The sequence below is a fragment of the Cornus florida genome, unplaced genomic scaffold, assembly GCF_030987335.1.
Source record: "Cornus florida cultivar Cherokee Brave unplaced genomic scaffold, ASM3098733v1 CherokeeBrave_3.0.0_Hap2_Chr08, whole genome shotgun sequence".
NCBI classification, from domain to species: domain Eukaryota; kingdom Viridiplantae; phylum Streptophyta; class Magnoliopsida; order Cornales; family Cornaceae; genus Cornus; species Cornus florida.
Genome location: NW_026775578.1, coordinates 11,652,984 through 11,674,058, shown reverse-complemented (window position 1 = coordinate 11,674,058; position 21,075 = coordinate 11,652,984). Strand labels below are relative to the sequence as shown.

General features: G+C 34.6%; 2 protein-coding genes across 8 annotated transcripts; one reads left to right on the top strand and one right to left on the bottom strand.

The window, feature by feature from the left end:
- Positions 1-1,372: 1,372 nt before the first annotated feature.
- Positions 1,373-5,971, top strand: LOC132269373 (serine/arginine-rich splicing factor SR45a-like). The gene is made up of 7 exons (XM_059770549.1): positions 1,373-1,491; positions 3,591-3,613; positions 3,727-3,813; positions 3,933-4,044; positions 4,336-4,485; positions 4,936-4,999; positions 5,114-5,971. Exons 1-7 carry the CDS (start codon positions 1,489-1,491, stop codon positions 5,734-5,736), a joined length of 1,062 nt encoding a protein of 353 aa, XP_059626532.1. The 5' UTR covers positions 1,373-1,488; the 3' UTR covers positions 5,737-5,971.
- A 1,163-nt stretch (positions 5,972-7,134) lies between these two features.
- LOC132269372 (alpha-glucan phosphorylase, H isozyme) lies at positions 7,135-17,150 on the bottom strand. 7 transcript variants are annotated; one of them, XM_059770542.1, is made up of 17 exons: positions 16,880-17,150; positions 16,728-16,793; positions 16,063-16,298; positions 14,348-14,527; positions 13,645-13,821; positions 13,475-13,560; positions 13,112-13,301; positions 12,588-12,680; positions 11,705-11,889; positions 11,430-11,547; positions 11,162-11,290; positions 10,537-10,755; positions 10,232-10,435; positions 9,106-9,264; positions 8,625-8,888; positions 8,103-8,293; positions 7,135-7,529 (listed from the first exon to the last, which is right to left on the bottom strand). In XM_059770542.1, the coding sequence occupies exons 3-17, from the start codon at positions 16,273-16,275 to the stop codon at positions 7,403-7,405; spliced, it is 2,535 nt and encodes an 844-aa protein (XP_059626525.1). In that variant the 5' UTR covers positions 16,276-16,298; positions 16,728-16,793; positions 16,880-17,150; the 3' UTR covers positions 7,135-7,402. The 7 variants fall into 7 exon arrangements, with proteins under 7 accessions (XP_059626525.1, XP_059626530.1, XP_059626524.1 ...); XM_059770547.1 differs by having other exon boundaries at positions 16,728-16,772; XM_059770541.1 differs by having other exon boundaries at positions 16,063-16,286; positions 16,880-17,149.
- Positions 17,151-21,075: the final 3,925 nt, after the last annotated feature.

The following is a 21,075-nucleotide window of genomic DNA, read 5'->3' as shown; positions in this document are numbered from 1 at the left end:
AAAAAAAAGACATGAGGGATTTATTGGAAAGGGTTACAAGACGAGGTTGTTTGGTAAAAAAATAGACAAGGATTTACCGGAAAAAGACTACAAGTTGAGGGGATTTTTTGTACTTTGGCCTATTTTATATTTTATAGGGAAAATTGCATAAAATATCCTTCTACTTTGATTTATGGCAGAAAAGTCTATAAAAAAAAAAGGGTTTACATAAAACCTCTAACTATTCAATTTGTTACAACGATGTAATTATGACAAATATGTCACTTAATACAAATTTAAGGAAATGATTTATCTTAAATAAAGTTAAAATTAATACAAATAACTCATTTGACATAGCGATGTTTAAAAAAATTCAAATATTTTTTTAATGGTGGGTCTATAAGAAAATGAAATTGGTTGGAATAATTTTTTTTAAAAAAATTGAAAATCTAAAATGATAATCATTTTTAGATATCTATTTTTTTAAAAAACTTACATTAAAGGGCATTTTTGTCTATAACTTCACTTTAATGGCATGGAATTTTAATTTTTTTCTTAAAATATTATTTATTTAAAAATTATAAGGGAAAAAATAATTTATAAAAAATTTATTTTAAAGGGCATTTGCATCATTAAAATATTATTTTGCAATAAATTAGATACTTAGGAGTTTATATCAACTTTTTTCTTGATTTTTTTTTTTTGCCAAAAATTAAAAATAAAATTTAAAAATTTGCCCTAATTTTAATTAATTAATTAATTTAAAGCATTCATATCCACACGACACATTAGGTGGTTCCTAATAGCAACTTTAGTTCCCCTATCAACTTGAACACTTTTTTTTGGATGGTAATCAACTTGAACACTTTGTTCTTGGATATATCTCTAGGAAATGATCGGCGGGACGCTTCGGATCTGCTCTGTTGCTGTTGTCTCTTGCACACCGAACTGTGGGTGGCTCACACAAATGTGTTAAAGCGCTGATTTTGATTTTGTATACAATTAGGGTTGTTGCTAATTGTATGTAAGCCTTGTCTTACTGAATGGGCTTGGGCCAATCGTTGCTTGGGCTGTATTTTGGGCTTCGGCCTTCTGTATATTTTGCACAGCTATATATAAAACACTTTACTTTCCGGAAACGAAAAAAACAAAAAACTTTAGTTCCCCTACAAAATCCAATCACGACCGTTCTTCTTGAGTCGTGTCACACAACCCCTGGGGTCATTTTACTCTGAAAACTGAGCACAATTAATTTTACAAAATAACCCCTACTTTTGGTGACGTAGCGTATTTTTATACCACTAAAAAGAGCGTAAAAAGTAAAATCACAAGCCACAACGAATTCAAGCGGATTTAATTTATTTTCGCGTCCGTTTCTCCAGAAACTTCTCTCTTTTCTCCCCCTATATAAACCTGTGGTTAGGGAAATTACGAGAGACTCGCGTTATATTCTGTGCTCTATAGAGAGGGAAAAGAGAATTATCGACCAATTATTCGTTACAACTTGTTATGGTAATTCTTAACGTTCTTGATTCATCATCAAATGTTTGAAAGCTTGTTATGGATCTCTTGATTTTTTGTATTAGCATGTGATTATTTGATGATTCGCAGGTGTTTTTTTGTTTTTGTTTTTTTTTTTTGAAAAGTGATGACCTTGGATTTTTTTTGATTGAAAAGATACATATCTTTGATTTTATTGAAAGATTGTTTTGGATCTCTCGTTTTGTTATATAACTGGATGATTTTAAGTGTTTTTTTTTTTTTTTTTTTTTTTTTTTCAGTAAATGATCTTTGTATTATTTGTATTATTTCTGATGAATTATTTGATTTACCAAAATAGAATCGATTATGGTTTTTTTACGCATTGGTTTTTTTGTACTCACTCTTTTGACATATATATATTTACCTGTTTTGTGGTAAATACGATTGGGAGCCGGTACGGTTTTGATGATTTGGATTAAAACTAGATATAGTTGTGATTTTATTGGATTGTGATATTTGTTTGTTTTATATGTATTATAATTGATCATATCCGGTACGGTTTTGATGATTTGGATTAAAACTAGATATAGTTGTGATTATTGGATTGTGATACGGTTTTGATGATTTGGATTAAAACTAGATATAGTTGTGATTTTATTGGATTGTGATATTTGTTTGTTTTATATGTATTATAATTGATCATATCAGTTGTTGTTTGTATGTGTGTATTAGTATATGTTTGCAATTCTTATTTCGTAGCACATGTTGGAGCTCTTTATGTTTAATTTTGCATTATGTTTTCAAAGAACTATCTCAGTGTTTATATGTGTGTATTAGTATATATTTGCAATTCTTATTTCGTAGCACATGTTGGAGCTCTTTATGTTTAATTTTGCATTATGTTTTTAAAGAACTATCTCAGAAATTTTATATTTTTTGTTGATGCGTTGAAAATTTTGGAACCTCATATTTTAATGTTATTCCCACCAAAATACACACACACACTTTTTTTTAATTATTATTTTTTTTCATTTAACATGTGGTAAATACGATTGGGAGCCGGTACGGTTTTGATGATTTGGATTAAAACTAGATATAGTTGTGATTTTATTGGATTGTGATATTTGTTTGTTTTATATGTATTATAATTGATCATATCAGTTGTTGTTGTTGTTTTTAAGTTATTTATCTGAAATTAGTTTTAAATCATAAATTGTGTGTATTAGTATTTATACACACACACAATGTTTGCAATTCTTATTTCGTAGCACATGTTGGAGCTCTTTATGTTTAATTTTGCATTATGTTTTCAAAGAACTATCTCAGAAATTTTATATTTTTTGTTGATGCGTTGAAAATTTTGGAACCTCATATTTTTATGGTATTCCCACCAAAATACACACACACACTTTTTTTTAATTATTATTTTTTTTCATTTAACATCATGTCAGACCCGAAAATGATGTTTATATAAAATTCAACAAGAAATCTGTGCCAGGGAATTATTTAAATCTGTTTGCTACTCAATTAAAAGTTGGAAAAAAAAAAAAAAAAAGTTTATTGTGATGGCTTGGAGGTTCATTGTATTTGTCCCTTTTTCAATTAGTGTGTGTGGGTGGGTCAGTGGCATGAGATTGTTTTTCCCAGTAGCATTTGGCATAGATGGCATTAAAGATGATTATCGGCCTTCTTATTGTATGTGAACGCGCACAAGTCTTTGCTTATCTTTGTTACTTTGGTAGCGGTATCTAAATCAGATCATATGCTATAAAAAGGTTGTATTCTTATTATCAAGAGTTCTGACAGTATTCATAATACATTTGCCTTGTAAAACTGAAAGGCTGAAGTTTAGTCTGGTAACAAAAGTAAACTTGATTGATACAGTTTATTTGTCATAAAACATGTATTATATTAATGTATTGTATTAATGGATTAACATTAATACAATTCATGGAAATAAACTGTATTAAGTGGTTTCCGAGTGTTGGTTGTTTGGGCCTGGTCCATTGCTTGAAATGCTCAAATGGTATATATCTCTTTTTTTGTCTTAGTATTTCATTACATCACGATTCTTGTGCTTCTTCATTGGTACTAATTATTAATTTTGTTTTCATGTTTAATGTTTCCAGATGTCATACTCCAAAAGATCAAGGTGGGTAGATTTGATGCTCATTTCTTTTGATTCAGGTTTTTGGATTTGGATCTAGTATTGGCAATGTCTTTATTCTTGTTGCTAACTGCTTCATGTCCTGCATATATTTGTAGGTATTCTCGCTCTCCTTCCCCATACAGGCGGTACAGTAGGTCAGTTTTGAGGTCCTTGTCAAGGTCCTTATCCAGAAGCCGGTCAAGGTACCGAGTCAAGTCAAATTTTCTTCACCCCCCTCCTTTTCCCCATCTTTCTTTTATGTTTTTAATAATTAACTTACATTAAGGTTTTTTCATTTACCTATTTTGAAATGATTTAACAGGAGCCGTGATTCCAGTGATGTTGAAAACCCTGGGAATAACCTATATGTAACAGGATTATCACCGCGAATAACGAAAAGAGACCTTGAGAAGCATTTTGCAACCGAGGGAAAGGTACATGTGAAGTTCATTTACCCAACCCCTTTCCAGGGCCTTGATTCATGGTCTAGTTACCTTGTTGATCCCAAAGCTGTTTTAACGTTCAATTTCTCCTCACTGTTTTTTTTATTGTTCCACTTAATTTCTTCATTCCCTTGATGCTATGGATGTTAAGATTTCCATCTGAACTGTTAAGCTAAGTACATGAGTGGTTGAGGGTAGCTAGCTAAGCAGCTGATAGTTTCTTTAGGTTTTATTGGTCCATCCATGTGCCTTTGTTTTCACTGACATGAGTTGACTTTCTAGGTTGAGGATGTTCATCTTGTGGTTGATCCATGGACTAGAGAATCTCGTGGATTTGGGTTTGTAACTATGTGCTCTGTTACGGATGCTAACCGCTGCATTAAGTATCTGAACCGCTCTGTTCTTGAAGGCCGTGTCATCACGGTGGAGAAGGTAAATGAGCTTATTTCGTACCTGGCTTTCTATAACTTTTATTTTTCTCCATTTTTCATTGCATCTCTACTGTTGTTTGTGCTCATTCTTGTGTCAAGATGATACACAGTTTGCTATTAGTTATTTGTGTTGAAAGTTGTTTGCTTCTCTTCGCCTAAAGTTTTTTTGGCAGCAGGTTAGCTGTGTGTAGCAGCTCTTCACCAAATTACAACTAACAAATGAATCAAACTCATCAAGCAAATATCAGACTATTAATCAGAGGGTTGTATGCCCTACATTTCTCTCTTTCTCCAGCAATTTAACCTTGAGCTCTTTTAGTTGTTAATTGAATTAACATAATTCTGGCTATTGAATTCTGTTGGTATTTATTTAAGTTGGCTTTATTTTGGTACTTTATTTGATCCACTTGATTTTGTGGCCTCATGCTTTGTCTTTATTCAATATTTCCAGGCTAAGAGGCGAAGAGGTCGGACACCCACCCCTGGAAAGTATCTTGGGTTGAGAACAATCCGTGGTAAGATTATTGATTAATGTTGTAATTATTGCAGTTAGTGTTGATTATTGATTAACGTGGTAAGATTATTGGCTTGTAAGTTTGTTGATTATCCTTCTTCTTTTATTGATGTAGTGCGGCGTCGCTCTCCTAGTTATTCTCCCTATTATTCCAGGAGCCGCTCTCCTCATTATTCGTCCGACTTAGATAGGAGCAGGTCACCCTCTCCTCACTACAGGCGGCGCAGGTCTTATTCTTACTACAGTAGACGAGGATCATACTCCCCTTACTACAGTGAAGGATCTCGTTCCCCGTACAGCGGGTCACCTGTTAGCAGGCGTGATAGATCCTATTCTCCTTACTTCTATAGGCACAACTCACCAGATGACCGCTGGTACAGGAGAGGCCACTATCGTTCTATCTCACGAAGCACCTCACCTGTGGTGAGGGGGAGGTCGAGGAGGAGCTACTCAGGCAGTGTGTCCCCCAGGCGGCGGAGTTACAGGAGCTATTCACGCAGTGTTTCTCCAGGGCGCTCAAGAAGTTACTCTCGCCGCATTTCTCCAAGGCGGGGGAGGAGCTCGAGGAGAAGCTACTCTCGAAGCATTTCCCCTAGAATTAGGAGCTTGAGGAGGAGCTTTTCACGCAGGCTTGAGCATTCTAGGGGCAGATATTCTTCTAGGAGCTGTTCTAGGAGCCCAAGCGGGAGCCCAATTTCCAGATCTGAGACTCCTAGGTCTGGTTCACCTTCGTATTGAAGGGTTTGGGTTTGAGTTGGTAGGGGTCTCTTATTTTAGGGATAGTGGTTTAAGATCGTCAACTCATGTGGTTGTAGTTGGGGGACCTATTGTTTGGTTTGCCTGGTGGCTGACTATTTGAGCGAGCATATTGATATCAATGTAGTCAGGACTTCCCTTTTGTTCTATATCTTCTGAATAGCTGTATTGTATTTCGGTAGTGCTATCTTAAGCAAATTGATTCTTATGGTTTCTATTTTTGGCGTGGCTGTATATTTTTCTTTGGTTGGATTTTTGCAGTCTGTCAAGGGTATGATCCAGGGATAATATAATGACTGGTTACCTTGTCATAATTGTGATTGCATTTTCCCCATATGTTTCTAGGTGGTTATAGTTGTATACATTGGGCTGGACACCGACATGTCTAACGATATTGCTGGGTTTTTTGTCTGATGATTTGCTCTCATTACCGGATTAATTATGATCATGATCACTGTTTGACAACTGAGATGATGAAAATGGCAGACCTGAACTGACATATAATGCGCACTAGTGCTTCACAACCTCCCTCCTATTGGTAGTATATTAACTTCCGTTTTCGTGTAGGCACACCTATAGGACTCGTGCGCATTTTTTGTCGTTCGCTAGTGATTTAGGGGCTACATGGTGATATAATACGGTTAAAAAAAGATGAAGAGATTCTTTATACCATAAATGATACTGAATTCGGACTATGCTCCGGTGAGTTGAGAATGGGAAGAGGATTTGGTGGTGGTCTGGGACTCTCGGTGCTAGCAATGTTAAGAGCCCCCTATATCGACCAAAACTTTGAAAAACTGCCTGTTAAGATTTTTTTTTTTTCCTGACAGAAAGCCAAAGACACCAAGAAACTCACACCCCGTTAGCCACGACTCTTTAGCTGTTTGGTGTAGTCACGCCTCTGCCCTCATCTGTGCCACCAGATCCTCCGAACAAATTACACAGATTTCTTTGGCGACTTTGTTAATTCACAAAAAACCGGATTAGAGGTGATGCGAGTTGCTGCTTGATTATCATTAAACATTCTCAGAGGATAAGAGAGATCAACTCCTAGCTCACTTACAAAAAAAAAAAAAACTGCTTGATTCTCATAGAACATTCTCATAGGATGAGAGAGATCAACTCCAAGCTCGCTCAGTAAGGGAAAAAAAAAAAAAATGTAGTTGTTTGAATGGGAAGCTCTGTTGAAAACAACAAATTTGGAAAGAATGCAACTATGATGATAAAAGATTTGCATTTCGTTATTTAAATAGGAGCTATGTTGATACTAATAAATCATGAATTGGGAAAGAACAGAACGTAATTAAGATGATAAGCATTAAAAGGTTTGAGCATATAGAGTCATGTAGGAATACTGGAAACACACCACCGAACAAGAGATATAGAACTGGTAGCAACTAGCTACTTTCTTTAATAAAAATTACAATCAAAAGCTATCCAGGTGAAAGCAGGTCATTTTAGAGACAAGCTCACAACACAGTTAAAATGCAAAGCATTCTGCTTATTAATGATGCTTTTAGATAAGCGTATGTTTTTGTTGTTTTTGCTTTTCTAATTTGAATTTCTTTTATTTTTTCCAGCATAAAATCTGATAAAATAAAATAAATAGCATAAAGACAGTTAATACATAATAGGGTTGTAATTTGGCTTATGGTACGCGGCACTCCTCTATGTTCCAGATTTCCTTCGCGTACTGAGAAATTGTCCGGTCACTACTAAATTTGCCGCTCCCAGCAGTGCTTAATATTGACATCTTTGTCCATCTTTTCCTATCCCTGCAAGCACCAAACAATTATCAAGATAAATAGATAAAAAGGCCAATCAACATAATTCTCCACTTATGTTTAGCATGCATGCTTCCTCATATCAGGAGAAGAACCTAAAAGTAACAGATGCTATTTTGCTTCCCATCAGGACACCTTCGGTAGTCGTTGAACTCAACTTTAAGCCTGTTTCTGAAGATGAAGCCAGGTTACAGATTACACGAGTTATTACAGACAAGGTTGATTAAAGATGTTCAGCAGCAGCTTCTGCTAAAAACCCTATGGCAAAACCAGTGCACGAGGCTCCCGCCATTGTGGGGTCGTATCTTGGCTTATACTTGGGTTTGTAACGGGCAGATGTCAGGGTCCAAATCCATGGCCAACCAAAAAAACAGTGCTAGATGTAGCTCCTTGTATCGATATGTGAAGTGGGCATGATGATAATTTTTTTTTTTTTATAATTATCTCATGTGCACCAGAAAAGGAAGTCAAGGGTGTGATTATATTTGTTTCAAAACATGGAATAACAGCGTATGAACTCCGCATACACACATCAAATTAAGTGGGAGAGCCTGAATTTCTTACTTGTAAGCTTCATCTACTCTTGCTTGAGCATCCATGTAGCTTGGAAAGTCATGACCAACAAGAAAATAATCACCACGGCCATAACCAGAGTTTCCCTCCAAAGACTCAAGGAGTGGGTTGTAATCATAGCTTCCAAATGCTCCAGATCTTATAAATTGCTTGGCCTCTTCAAACCGAGGATCTGGCTTGAACTGTATAGTAGTAAACAAGAAACAATATCAGATTGGGAGAAAACAAAATGGAGGCTCAGAAGTATGCAAATTACTGAACCAACCCCACCCCTCCCCCACCACCCCCCCCCCCCCCCGGTGGCATTTGGAAGGGTGGGGGTCAGGAGTCAGATGGTCGAGAGAGGATAATTAAATTCCGTTTGCATACGATGAATGAAGTAAAAAAATGCAACTACAGAAAACAATTCTTTCTGAATATTACAGAGTTGGCCAGGAGGTCTTGTAGCATTTATTGGGATTTAAAATAAAAATTGATCTGTTGACTGAGCATTAAGAAACTACAGATTAATACCAGTCCATTCTCTCTGTCCTTGCGCAGCTGAGGGACTTCATCTGCTGTTGCACCAAAGAGAAAGAAATTTTCCTCCCCAATTTCCTCTCTGATTTCCACATTAGCCCCATCTAGTGTACCTATAATGAGGCAACCGTTGAGTGAAAATTTCATGTTGCTCGTGCCACTTGCCTCCATGCCTGCAGTGCTGATATGTTGTGATAGCTCGCTTCCTGGTATAAGCACCTCCGCTACAGAAACATTATAATTTGGTACAAAGACTACCTGAAAAGTTTGGGAAACAATAAAAAGACCAGTCTAAATTAAACCTTATATCATGCATAGCATATAACACAAAAAAGTTTCTCAGACAGGACCAAAAAGTTGACAGAAACGAGAACAAAAGTTTTGAATGCTACAGGAACATGTTATATGTAGTCCACCCCGCAAGCAAATAGAGGTACATTTGCAGCATCAAGAAAATCTACATAAATTAACTTACCTTCAAATAACTATTGACTTCAGGATCATTGTTGACAACAGCACCAACATCACACACAAGCTTGACAATCCTTTTAGCATTTGTGTATGTTGCAAATGCTTTACCGCCGATCATGATGGTACGTGATGTTGTACTTTTCCGCTCTTCAGGGCTCATCTCCTGTCATAATCAGTTTGAAGAAAGTTTATGAGATTTGAATAATGTTTACGAGTATAGCTACTAAACTTTGCTACCTGAAAATATGTACTCCAAAGGAACTGAACTTTGTTGAACACTTGAACTGAATGCTTGTAGAAGCATTTTGATCATTTCAATATTTATCATAAAAAGATCGCGAAGACTTCAGAGTTCAGACTAAAGAATCGAATGTGTGATAGTTTAATAGAAGTTGGTAAACTAGAAGAAAGTTTATGAAGCTTTGCTGCCCGGAAATATGTACTTTGATCATTTCAATATTTATCATAAAAAGATCGCGAAGACTTCAGAGTTCAGACTAAAGAATCGAATGTGTGATAGTTTAATAGAAGTTGGTAAACTAGAAGAAAGTTTATGAAGCTTTGCTGCCCGGAAATATGTACTCCAAAGACTGGAGCTTAACTTTGTTGAGCATTTTGATAATTTTCAAGATTTTATCATAAAAGGTGACTTCAGAGTTCAGACCAAAGAACCAACTGTTCAATAAAAGTAGTTATATTAGAAAATTTCAGCAATAGAATTAGATTTACACAGAATCTGTGAAGCATGTAAAATATACGAATATGAGGAACACATCATTGGAGGGTGCGTTGACATCAACCAGTAGATAATAACGGATTTATAACCTGACATTAACAAATTTCCAATTAAGTGGACATGAACAAACAACTAAACTTATCAACTCGGAAAAAAAAAAACAGCTAAACTCTCTCTCTCTCTTGGAGAACATATGAGAAGCAAAAAACAGTCCCTACATGGGCATGGGTACTTGGGCATTAGGTGTCCTAAAATTTATTTTTTTCTTTTTTATTTATTTATTTATTTTTTATTATTATTATTTAAAAAACAAATTTTGACTATGATAATCGAGCTATTTAAGAATGAATATTGCACAAGTAAATAATTGGAAATATTAGGAAGTCTGTTCTACCTTTAACTTCTTGTACCTATAGATTGCACCCAGAATATTTAGCAGCTGTCTTTTATATTCGTGGATGCGCTTGACTTGTATATCGAAAAGGCTATTTGGGTCGATGGTCACACCTGTCACTTTCAGTATGTACTGTGCTAAACGTTGCTTGTTAGCCATCTTGGCCGATTCCCATTCAGCTTGGAAGTCTGTTTTGTCAGCAAACTATAGGAGGAGGCATCAGCAGATATAATTGCAGTCACAGGAATCATTCATCAATAGAACAAAATGTATAGATATGCTTCGAAAACAAATACTATACGTACTTTCCGAAGATCTGTAAGTAGGTCAAGGTTGGTCACCCATTGATCGGTTTTTAACCATTTGGTGATTATATTACTGAGCTGGGGACTGCAAAAACGGAGCCAACGACGAGGAGTTATACCATTGGTTTTATTCTGGAATTTGGTGGGCCATATAGACACATAGTCTGCAAATAATTCAGACTTTAAGATGTCACTGTGTAACTGGGCAACACCATTCACCTGCAGAGAGATGGCAACAAATAGTCTCTTTGTGATTTCCTAGATATATTAATCAAAAGCTCAAAGGAGGAATAAGGGTTTCGTGAATAAAGGACCAAAAGAAGGAGATAGATTAAGGGTTTAGGAAGAAAGTAAAAGGCAACATATGCATGAAAATAATGCAAGTTCACTGGACAGGACGATTCCATCAGAAAAAAATATGCTTCTTATGAGTGTAGGTGATTGTCCAATAAGTGACTACAACATATTAGGTATTGAATCAAAAAATTGATTTGTCATATTTTCTCAAAACTATTCACCTTTCTGATAAACCAAATCTGAAACCCTTAATAATTTTCAGGAGAGTTTAACGAAGTGAGTACAAAATACAATCTGCTTGTTGATTTCTAAGGAGTGGACTTCATACCGTATGTGCAGACACCACACATAAATTTGCCATCCGCACAACTGGCTTTTGGGGATTTTTGTCCAAGATGCGCATGCTGGGAAGCTTACTCTCAAGGTCAGGTCGCGTAGAATGTATCATCTCCATAAACTGCAAGAAGTCATGATAGTACTCAAAGAACTTAAAATTACATATATTATCTATATATGTATATGCGTGCGTGTGTGTGTATCTATATATAGATAGATACATAGATAGAAAAAAAATAGAAAGGGGAGGAATGAGATACCCGCTTGTCAATCTCTTCTATGATTTCCATATGGCGAGGAAGAAGCTTCCACATTACAGCTTGTGACCATTTCTCAAGTGCTTCAGGAAGGACTGTATGATTTGTATAAGCAATTGTCCTGGTTCAATAATTCTTTTGTTATTTCATTAGCTCCCATCAGAAAAACGTATATGAACACAAACATCGAACAGCAGCAGCAGGAACAAGGAAATTATTCAGGGAAAACTCCAATTACTAAGTATTCTATTTCTACCAAACAAAAAAGATAACTGCACCTTGTTGTCACATCCCAAGCCTCATCCCATCCAAGTCCTTCATCATCCATAAGTAATCGCATCAGCTCTGGAATTGCAAGAGTAGGATGTGTGTCATTCAGTTGTACTGCAACCTTGCTAGGAAATTCGGACCATTTCCATGAGCCTTTCCCAACTTTTCTCTCTTTGAATGTGCAGATCATGTCCTGAGATTGATCCCAAGATTAGGAAATGAAAAGACACAATAACAGCTCCATGTGCCTTTCTTTAAAAAATCACACAAGAAACCTGCTGTAAAAATCTCCCTTAAATTAAAAAAATTAAGGCATTCTTGGTTAATAAACCCATGTTATACTCAACCTAAGGCAATCTAGTTGCATAGACTTCATAATGTGAGAAGAAAAGTCACCCTGGGGCTGAACTAGCATTGTTGAAGCAATAATGCCTTCTTTAAAATTAAATACTAATAACTGAGTTTGGTGTCCACATTTCCAATTTCCAGTTGATATTGCTGCCAACCCCCTAACACTGACAAATTAGATAAATGAGCAGGAGAGGAGATTGAGTTGATCCATTATCAAAGACAAGTATGACATCCATCTCGAAAAAACAAGGATAAAATCGAGGCTCCCTTTGCAATTCAGTTTCAGGTTGAAATTTGAATTAAGGCGAACTTTGAAGGGGACCAATATTCTTTGAGAAGTATGTGTTTGTTGCAGAAGCATCAATATGATGCTTGCCAACTTTGGTACAATGTCAAGATTTTAACAAGAAAAGTAGAGAAATCACAAAAGTGGCACAAGAGAATGATATGGTCCATAAACAAAGACGAGAGAGAGAGAGAGAGAGAGAGAGAGAGAGAGAGAGAGAGAGAGAGAGAGAGAGAGAGAGAGAACCAGCCAACCTGAAGTGATGCACTGCACAGGAAAAATTGTTGCTTTAGCCGTAAGAGTTTCCCATTTTCTGTAGCATCGCCAGGGTATAGAACAGCACAAATCTGAAAATGCACAACATTATATGTGTAAGCTATAAAGAATCAGTTGCAACACAGGCAAGCACACAAGTTTTTTGAATGAGAAGCAGCTTTCTAAAGGGGAATTTACAGTTTAGCATTCAGTCCGAGCAGTAACTATGTAAAAGGAAAAACTACCAGTTTGACTCACAACAAACTAATTTTACATTGACAATTCCCTTTTTCATAGTTACAGCTTAGAATGAACCCTAAACTATAATTCACCCATTAATTAATTACAATTTTAGAGTAATAACTAGAAGAATTTGGGAAAAGAGACTAACATTTTACACAACAGGTGGCAAGGAATAAGAGTAGTATCTAATACTAATAAACTAAACCGTATTATTTAACAGGGGGGTGGGGGGGTCTATATTTGCCACACTGCCTCTTGTATAAGAGTAAGATAGATCAACCTGCTGAGCACTAGAATGCAGCTGTGCAGCAGATTCATACTTGCCATCATTAAATTGAAATAGGTTAAAGTCCTCAGCACTAGCTTTGGCTTCCCAGAGCCGAAGGCTGATGGTATTCTTGGTTTTGTATCCTGGAATAGGCACATCATAGGCAAGAGCTTTTACAACCTCTCCACCAACCCATTTTCGACTGTAATACATTCAAAAAACATCACATAAATAATGTGCAGAAGTTCATAGTAACTAACTAGCATTGTAAATTTGAAATCAGTACAGCAATCTAAAGTTATAATAATATTCTTCAACCAAAATGCGCAAGCAATACTCTAGTAAATGACAAAAGATGCTTGAGTTCAAACTTACAATCCAGAGGGCTGGACCTCAACCTGACCAAAGAATCTGACAGGGTACACAACATCATGCCTCACAACTTCCCATGGACTAAACTTCTGCACAACATCCCACAAAACTTATGCTTAGTTGAATTCCCATTATACAAGCAATATTTTACAGAATTTTCAGGTAAATCAAACCTCAAGCCAGTCATCAGCACTTTCTTCTTGGCCCTCCTTGGTGATCCGCTGCTTGAACAGCCCATATCTGTACCTCAGACCATAGCCCCATGCAGGCAAATTCAAAGTTGCCATAGAGTCTAGAAAGCATGATGCAAGCCTTCCCAGACCACCATTCCCTAGTGCTGCATCTTTCTCCTACAAAAATTATTCAAGCAACATCAATACGCTGCATGTAGGTATAGAATATAGACACGATAAGGTATGTTCAAAATGAATTATAACCCAATATCAGAAGCTAAAAATAGTTGTGTCCGGGAAACTGATTGCTTGAAATGGTGGAATAAGGTTCATGTCACCTATCCAATATATGTAGGTGGGATGCTATTGGTTGATTAATACCAACACACCCACAAAGACGTAGGATCTCAGAGCATTACTAACAGAATGGAACTGAATTGTGCTGACTAATTTGAACACGTCTTTTACAAGAGGAGAACACAAACAGGAACTTGTTTCCCTAAAGTTCCTTGAGCCAAATCTTATTTCATAATATGACCAGTTGCAGAGGTCTTAATGAAAAGCTATTGAAGCGAGTAAATTACAAATGGTACAAACTCTAAATGAGAAGACATCCATGGCACAGTGCCTTGCGTAATTATGGCATGGCCATAGCCTTTGGACAACAATGTGATGTGTGAAGGGTTGCAAAAAATTGGACTACCTGCTCAACAATTTCCTCGAGTTTATGACCTAACTTATTCAAAGCATCAGCATATGCATCTTGAATGTTTAGGTTTCCAATTGCGTTAGTCAAAGCTCGTCCTTGGAGATACTCCATTGATAGATAGTATGTTTGCTTTGGATCAACTTTGTGATAATGAAGATAGGTCTCATTCCATTGCTGCAGAACCAATCAACAAATAAAAAGAAGCTCCATTAATTTAGCTGCAATTTTACAAGTGAGCCAATGCATATGCCTATAGGAATGCACATAACAGTATTATGAAATCAAAAATCAGATTTCTGCTTTCTATCCTTTTTCCCCCTCATTACTTTGTGGTGGTGTAGACCTAGCCATGTCTAGAGATTTTTAATTCATATACTGGTTAAAGCATCTTAGCCCTCTAACATCTCTATATTTTGATATACAAATCATGAAGAAAAATAATATGAAATCAGCATTGTAGAAATCAACTAATTTTATTGGGTTTAAGGGTTAATAGATCCAAATGATTTGATCTAATGTGGACTTTGTTTTTGCCTCTCCAAAACTTAAGTTGAAGTGTGAAAAACACACATGTATATGTAAACCATGCTTTAACATAAAATGTTTCTTTATTTAACAATTGGATAATTAATTGGTATCTGCCAAATGATTAGTTTTAGCCAAAGTACATGCTGGGCCAATTTATTAGGCTTATGCGTCATTTATAGACATTAACTTGTTAATTTTAAGCATCAGTTTTGGTCATGTATTTGATTTAAATTTCGCCTATATCCACTTATAAATAAAAGCATTATGGACCATCTTCTACACAGCCATACGAAGTCAAGAAGATACTACATCATTCTTTTCCTATTTTCAAGTACTCTTATATTAAATCATTGATTTTCGGCAAAGAATGGTGCCAGGCGGAGTTTTCGTCTTTCCCTAATTTGTGAAGATTGAGGTACAGTAAGATTGGACAGCACTTTGTACCATAACAGTAATGCATGATTCTTATGGTGCAAATTGGCATACTGTGAGATGTGCAAATGTTCTTATAGGAAGTGATATAAAATTTGTGTGAAATCAAGCAACATACTCCACTTAGTATGATAATCTCCTATAGGTAAATGCTTTTACTTTTCAGTAATCAATGGACGTAATTTTCTAAGCAAAATATGGAAATATATATATATATATATATATATATATCAAAGTGTTTTCTTTTATTAGCATAATCCCACACAACATTTGGCAAGAAATATTTTATCATATTCGCGGTAACATGTAAAGGACAATTAATTTGAAAATTCCAGCGAATGGGCAAATTAATTGGTTTCTCTATGCCGGTTTTATTTTTATTATGTAATTGTAATAATAAGAGCCTACAGAGTATATCGTGATGCAATACTTAGTCCAGCCATTGAAGATCATAGCCGGGCCATTATGGATCATGACCATGGTGAAGATTGATTGCATGCATGATGGTTTCTTCTAGTAATGTTGAGCAGTGTGAGCAATCATGAATATAATGAATATTCGTGATTCACAACTCAAACCCCGACAACGTTTCTCAAAGAATAGATTCAAAATAAACCAACTCAGGATATTGATGACATAAGAAGCATAATACAGAGAATAAATCAGAAACAAGGAACAAACAGATCATCAGTGCTAGACAGTATTCTTCAAATATCAATAGATTAGTTTCATGGCTTATTAATTCTTACCTGTACCAGGCGATCACGAACGCTCTCTGCTGTTGCATAGTACGCTTGCTCTGGCTCAAACTTAAAAGCAGAAAAATGAGGACTGTACCGTACGTGGTAATTGATATTAGAAGCAATCTCTTTTGGTTCTCCGGCCATTGGATGCGCAGAGGCTGGAATCTTTGCAGCAACGCCATATCCAGTAGCACCATTGGATTTTTCTGTAGTCGTCATCCCTAGTACTTCTATAAAAGTACCTCATATAATGAAAATTCAATCATCAAACAACCAAAAATTGAAACTGATCACAGCTAAATATAGATAAAAATAAATAGAAAGTTCGCTTGAAAAAAATCTACAACAAACAAAATTACAAAAAAAAAAAAAAAAAAGGTTTACTATTGTAATAAAAATCAGATTCTTTACATTTATGTGTATATGCATGTGTATATGTTGACAAGAGAATCGAAAAATAAGAAATTGACATTAGAATTTGCCATGAAAGAATGCGAACCGTACATCAATTCTGAATTGAACTTATATATCAGTCAACAATTTAACTATTTCCGCAATTTATATTATATGATACTAAAGAAAATTAAAATTTAAAATCACTGTGAAATTATAGAAGAAGTGTATGAACAAGATTAACAATAACAGAATGGTAAACCAGAGAAGAGAATTACTTTGTGTGAACCGTACTATTCAGACTCCAATCCTCCTCAAGAATTCTGTGAAGCAATTCAATAAAGCTACATAAGAAAGAGAATCACGTGAATCAGAGAGCAATAAATATATATATAGAAAGAGATTAATACATATAGGTCGTTAAACGAACCAACTTGCAGAAAAATCGAATCTCGGTTATGAAAATTGAGAAGTGGAAGAGCTTGTTAAACTGAATTATATTTAAATGAGAAGAAAGGTACGAAGATATTTATAGATTTTATATATATATATATATATTCCAAAAAAGAGAGAAAGCGACAACCGAATATGCGAAACAGTATGTATTTTAGAGAAGGAAAAGAGGACAAGAAATGGAGGAAAAAAGCGTTTGATAGAGAATCTGCGGTGGAGAATGGTAGTCGATGATAGATATAGGAGAGAGAAAGAGAGAAGAAGACGGAGGAGTTTTTGTGGAAGTGATGGGTGGGAGAGTGTCGTCACATGGGAACGGAGGGGAGTGAGACTCAGTGAGTGGGGTGACATCAGGAGAGAGAGGGAGGGGGTGTCGACGTGGCGTGTTGAGATCGGGAATGGGTGCTCGATATTGGAGGAAGGGAGAACACGTGGGTGTGTTGAATAGGAAAGCGCGCACCACGAGAGAGAGAGAGAGAGAGAGAGAGAGAGAGTAATTTCCATATTTACTCTCCATATAATTGAGGTGTGACCGTGTGGGGGATCCAATAAAAAGTGTTTCCTCTCCACGGGCTTAGTGTGATACTTTGGACTGGGCCTGGGGACCATGGGGTGCCGGTCAAAATCCGATCCGTAATGGACTGGTTTTTGTTATTTAAATTAAGTTTATGTTAAAAATTTTAAAATTTATATTTAATTGGAATTGGATTTAAAATTTGAAATGTCTATGGATCCAACCCAACCAAATTTATTTTTAACAATATAAGCATATCCAAATCTTACCGAATTCTACATAAATTGTTCTTATGAATGTCAATTTAATTCGCCCGTCCCAATTGAGATCATTCTAATTGGGTTTGGGGCAAGTTTGAGGAGACAATTTGAAACTCGCAAGGCCCTAAATTAGTAATTAATAAATAAATATTCTTTTGTTAGTAATAATATATATATTTTATGATAGTTTTCAATTTCAACAACATTTTTATTATTACGACTGTTAGATACTTGACTATACTAAAAAGGATTTACAAATTTTATTTTAAATTTGTTAAAATTCAAAATGTGTTTGTTTAAAAGTATGTATACGAGGCGCTTCGAACCCGCCCGATGCGGTGCCCCAAATTGAGTTTGGAAAAATATTTTAATTAATGAAATAGGTTTGAAAAAGAGTAATTCGTTCTAAACCTGTTCCGGCCTTAATTGTACTTAAGTTTGGATTGAAGTGTTATTTAAACATTTCCTCTAATATTTTTTATTTTTAAGTATCTCAAAACCTCACCCAATAATCTAAAACTCGTCACATCATCAACTTTATTTGGATTAAATTATTTATGAACTCAAACGTACTGGAAGTTATACAAATTATGATGTGGTATGTTTTGGATAGACGTAGAGATATATTGGAAAGACAAAATTTGTCCTATTTATCTCTTGGTGGCTTTACATGATTCTTAAGCAACAATTATTTCACAGCTTCATCAAGTTGAATGAGCTGTAGTATATTCGATACAATTCAACAAAACTTTCTTATAACTATTTAGAATAGGATATATAATCCTGTGTCTAACTAATTCTTATTTATTTATTAATATACTATGTTATTTTTATTTTTTTAATATATATCTATAAAATATTATTAATGTCCCTGTGAAATTAATACAAAATTTCAGTCTTATTCCTCTTACCTAAAATTTTATGTCCGCCCTGCCTTTGTCTCGTAAGTCGTTGGTCATCACTGTAAAAGTATAAATTCAAATAAAAAGATTTTAAATGAGAGTGAATATGAAGTTATATGCTTCACCAGTAGCCAATACATGATAGATCTATTTGACAAACCAAATTGCTCATGCGATATCGGAAGTAGGCACGGATGTGCTAAATTTATTTGTTATTACATTCTACACTTTTAAATTTGTACTTCTTGTATTTATACTCATAAAATTTTGAAATTGTCCTTACTGAAATTATGAAAAAATCTCTCTATATAAATTTGTCCCCCCTCATATGAATTTCTAAATCCGTCCCTAATCTGAAGAATAGATAAGAATTTATTTTGCCAATTAAACAATTAAAGCTTGGAGTGGTTGATTAAAATTGAAGCGCGTCTTTTTCTTTTCTTTTTTTTATTTTTTATTTTTTTAAACCTGAAATTCATCAAGTATTTTCCCACTTAATTAAGTTTGTTTTTTCTCAATATATATTGGTTTTGCAAGTTGAGTTGAAGCTAAAAGAGTTGCCTTTATACTTGAAAAACCTTAGTTTTCTTTATCTAGAATAAGTTTTGGGTCCAAAAATTCTAATAGATGAATAAACAAGTTGTTATAAAGGGAGTCTTGTTTTATATTGGATTCGAATGGAAAACTAAATAGATGTATATGGGTTAGGTGTTAATCCCACCTAACATAACTTAAGTTTTTGAGTCAGATCGCGAAACACATAATTTGTTATAATTAGTATCAGAGCCAGATAGTTACAGTTGGTACCAAAACCATATAGAACTCTTAGGGCGGGAGTCTTCACTCCATTACATAAAATTAATAAGATCCTACTTATTATCTTCTAATAATATTGGTACTAAGATTTAACCCATGATTTTTTCTTTTTTAGCAAGATTTACCATGGATGAAGGCTTGAATCACCACTTTCCTTGACGACATTCGTAGTGCATAACAAAAATGTGGGGACAGAAAAAAAAATAAAATAAATAAATACCAGTTGAATTCATGACCATAAAGAATGGTAAAATCTTGGAACAAAATGCTGTAATATTAAATTATATAAGTAGTAAACTCAAATAAACTGTGCTGGCTAAAATACTGGTGTTTGGGCCTAGTAGATTGGGGACCATATTTGAAAAGCAATCTTGGAAAATCTATATATATATGGCTTGTACATTTGTCGTCTTCCAAAGAATCAATATGGTCACTCACCCATGTACTGAAGCTAAAGTGAACGGTTCAAATTTTCTCATGCAAAGAAAGAGAAAATATAGCTTGTTTAATAATACTACCATATATATATATAAATAAAGAAAAGTGCAACACTTCATTCTCAAGCAAAATTCATTGTCAATGTCCACTTTTTTTGCTTTAGAAGGAAACAAAAGGCAAAGGTAATGAAGAAAATCCATCTTTCCCAATCAAACTTTAATTTGTCATCAATTACCTGTTCTCATGCCACCTCCATATACATATGCTAATTATAATTATGATTTTAACCACTATTTATATAATTTATTGGTCCTTTCACTTTAAATTTTATTGAATAATTTTCAAATCGCTACTAAAAATGTAAATTTTTACTATGATTGCTTTTCAATTTTCATTACTTCAATATTATGTATCACACGGGAAAGAGTTATTTTATAAATAAGCAAATTTTTAGTAATATTTTTACTTATATATTTTTAAAATTCTCTGAATTATTATTACGAAGTATTTATTTATTTGTTCATTTTTGTTTTGGCGCTCTTCCAACTTAAATAAATGCATCTAAAGCGGACTACAGTATTAAATTGGAATAGATGATGAAAGTATTAATCATACACGGGCACCTTGTTGCCAGTGCCTATGAAAATGATATCATGAGAAGCATAGTGGGCCCAATTCCGTTCATATTTGACCATCAATCTTTACCTGGATTTTGAAAGCAAAAAACACTAGTTTGGGACCAGAAACTGAATAAGTTTTGAGACTTAATTTCCAAACAGATCCTAACTTCCGTACAAGCACAATTTAAATTAAAAAGTATAATTTTGGTAAGTATTTAAATAATGTAATTTTTTAAAATGTAATTAAAAAGCTAAATTGGTTTTTTTTCTTTTTTCTTTGAAGTGACATGAGCCAAGTAGAAGGGGAAGCATGGATAAACTTTTTATGATTTGGTCTGATGGAGAAACAAAGGAAGTTGAGAGAGGAAATGAGAGGAGGTGTGAGAAGAAGAAAATAAAAAAAAAGTAATCGAAAATACCTGCAAAAAAAATATTTTGGAGAAATAACAAAATATGCATTCTATCACTTTCTCTTCCCAAATTCAATCACTTTATTTGGCTAAGAAAGTATACAACTTTGTAATTTTTTCCATCCTATTATATTCAATTTTTTTTTTTTTTTTTTTTTTTCAAATAAAACATTAATTTTCTCTTACCCCTTTGTTGGTTTGAATTCTGAATCA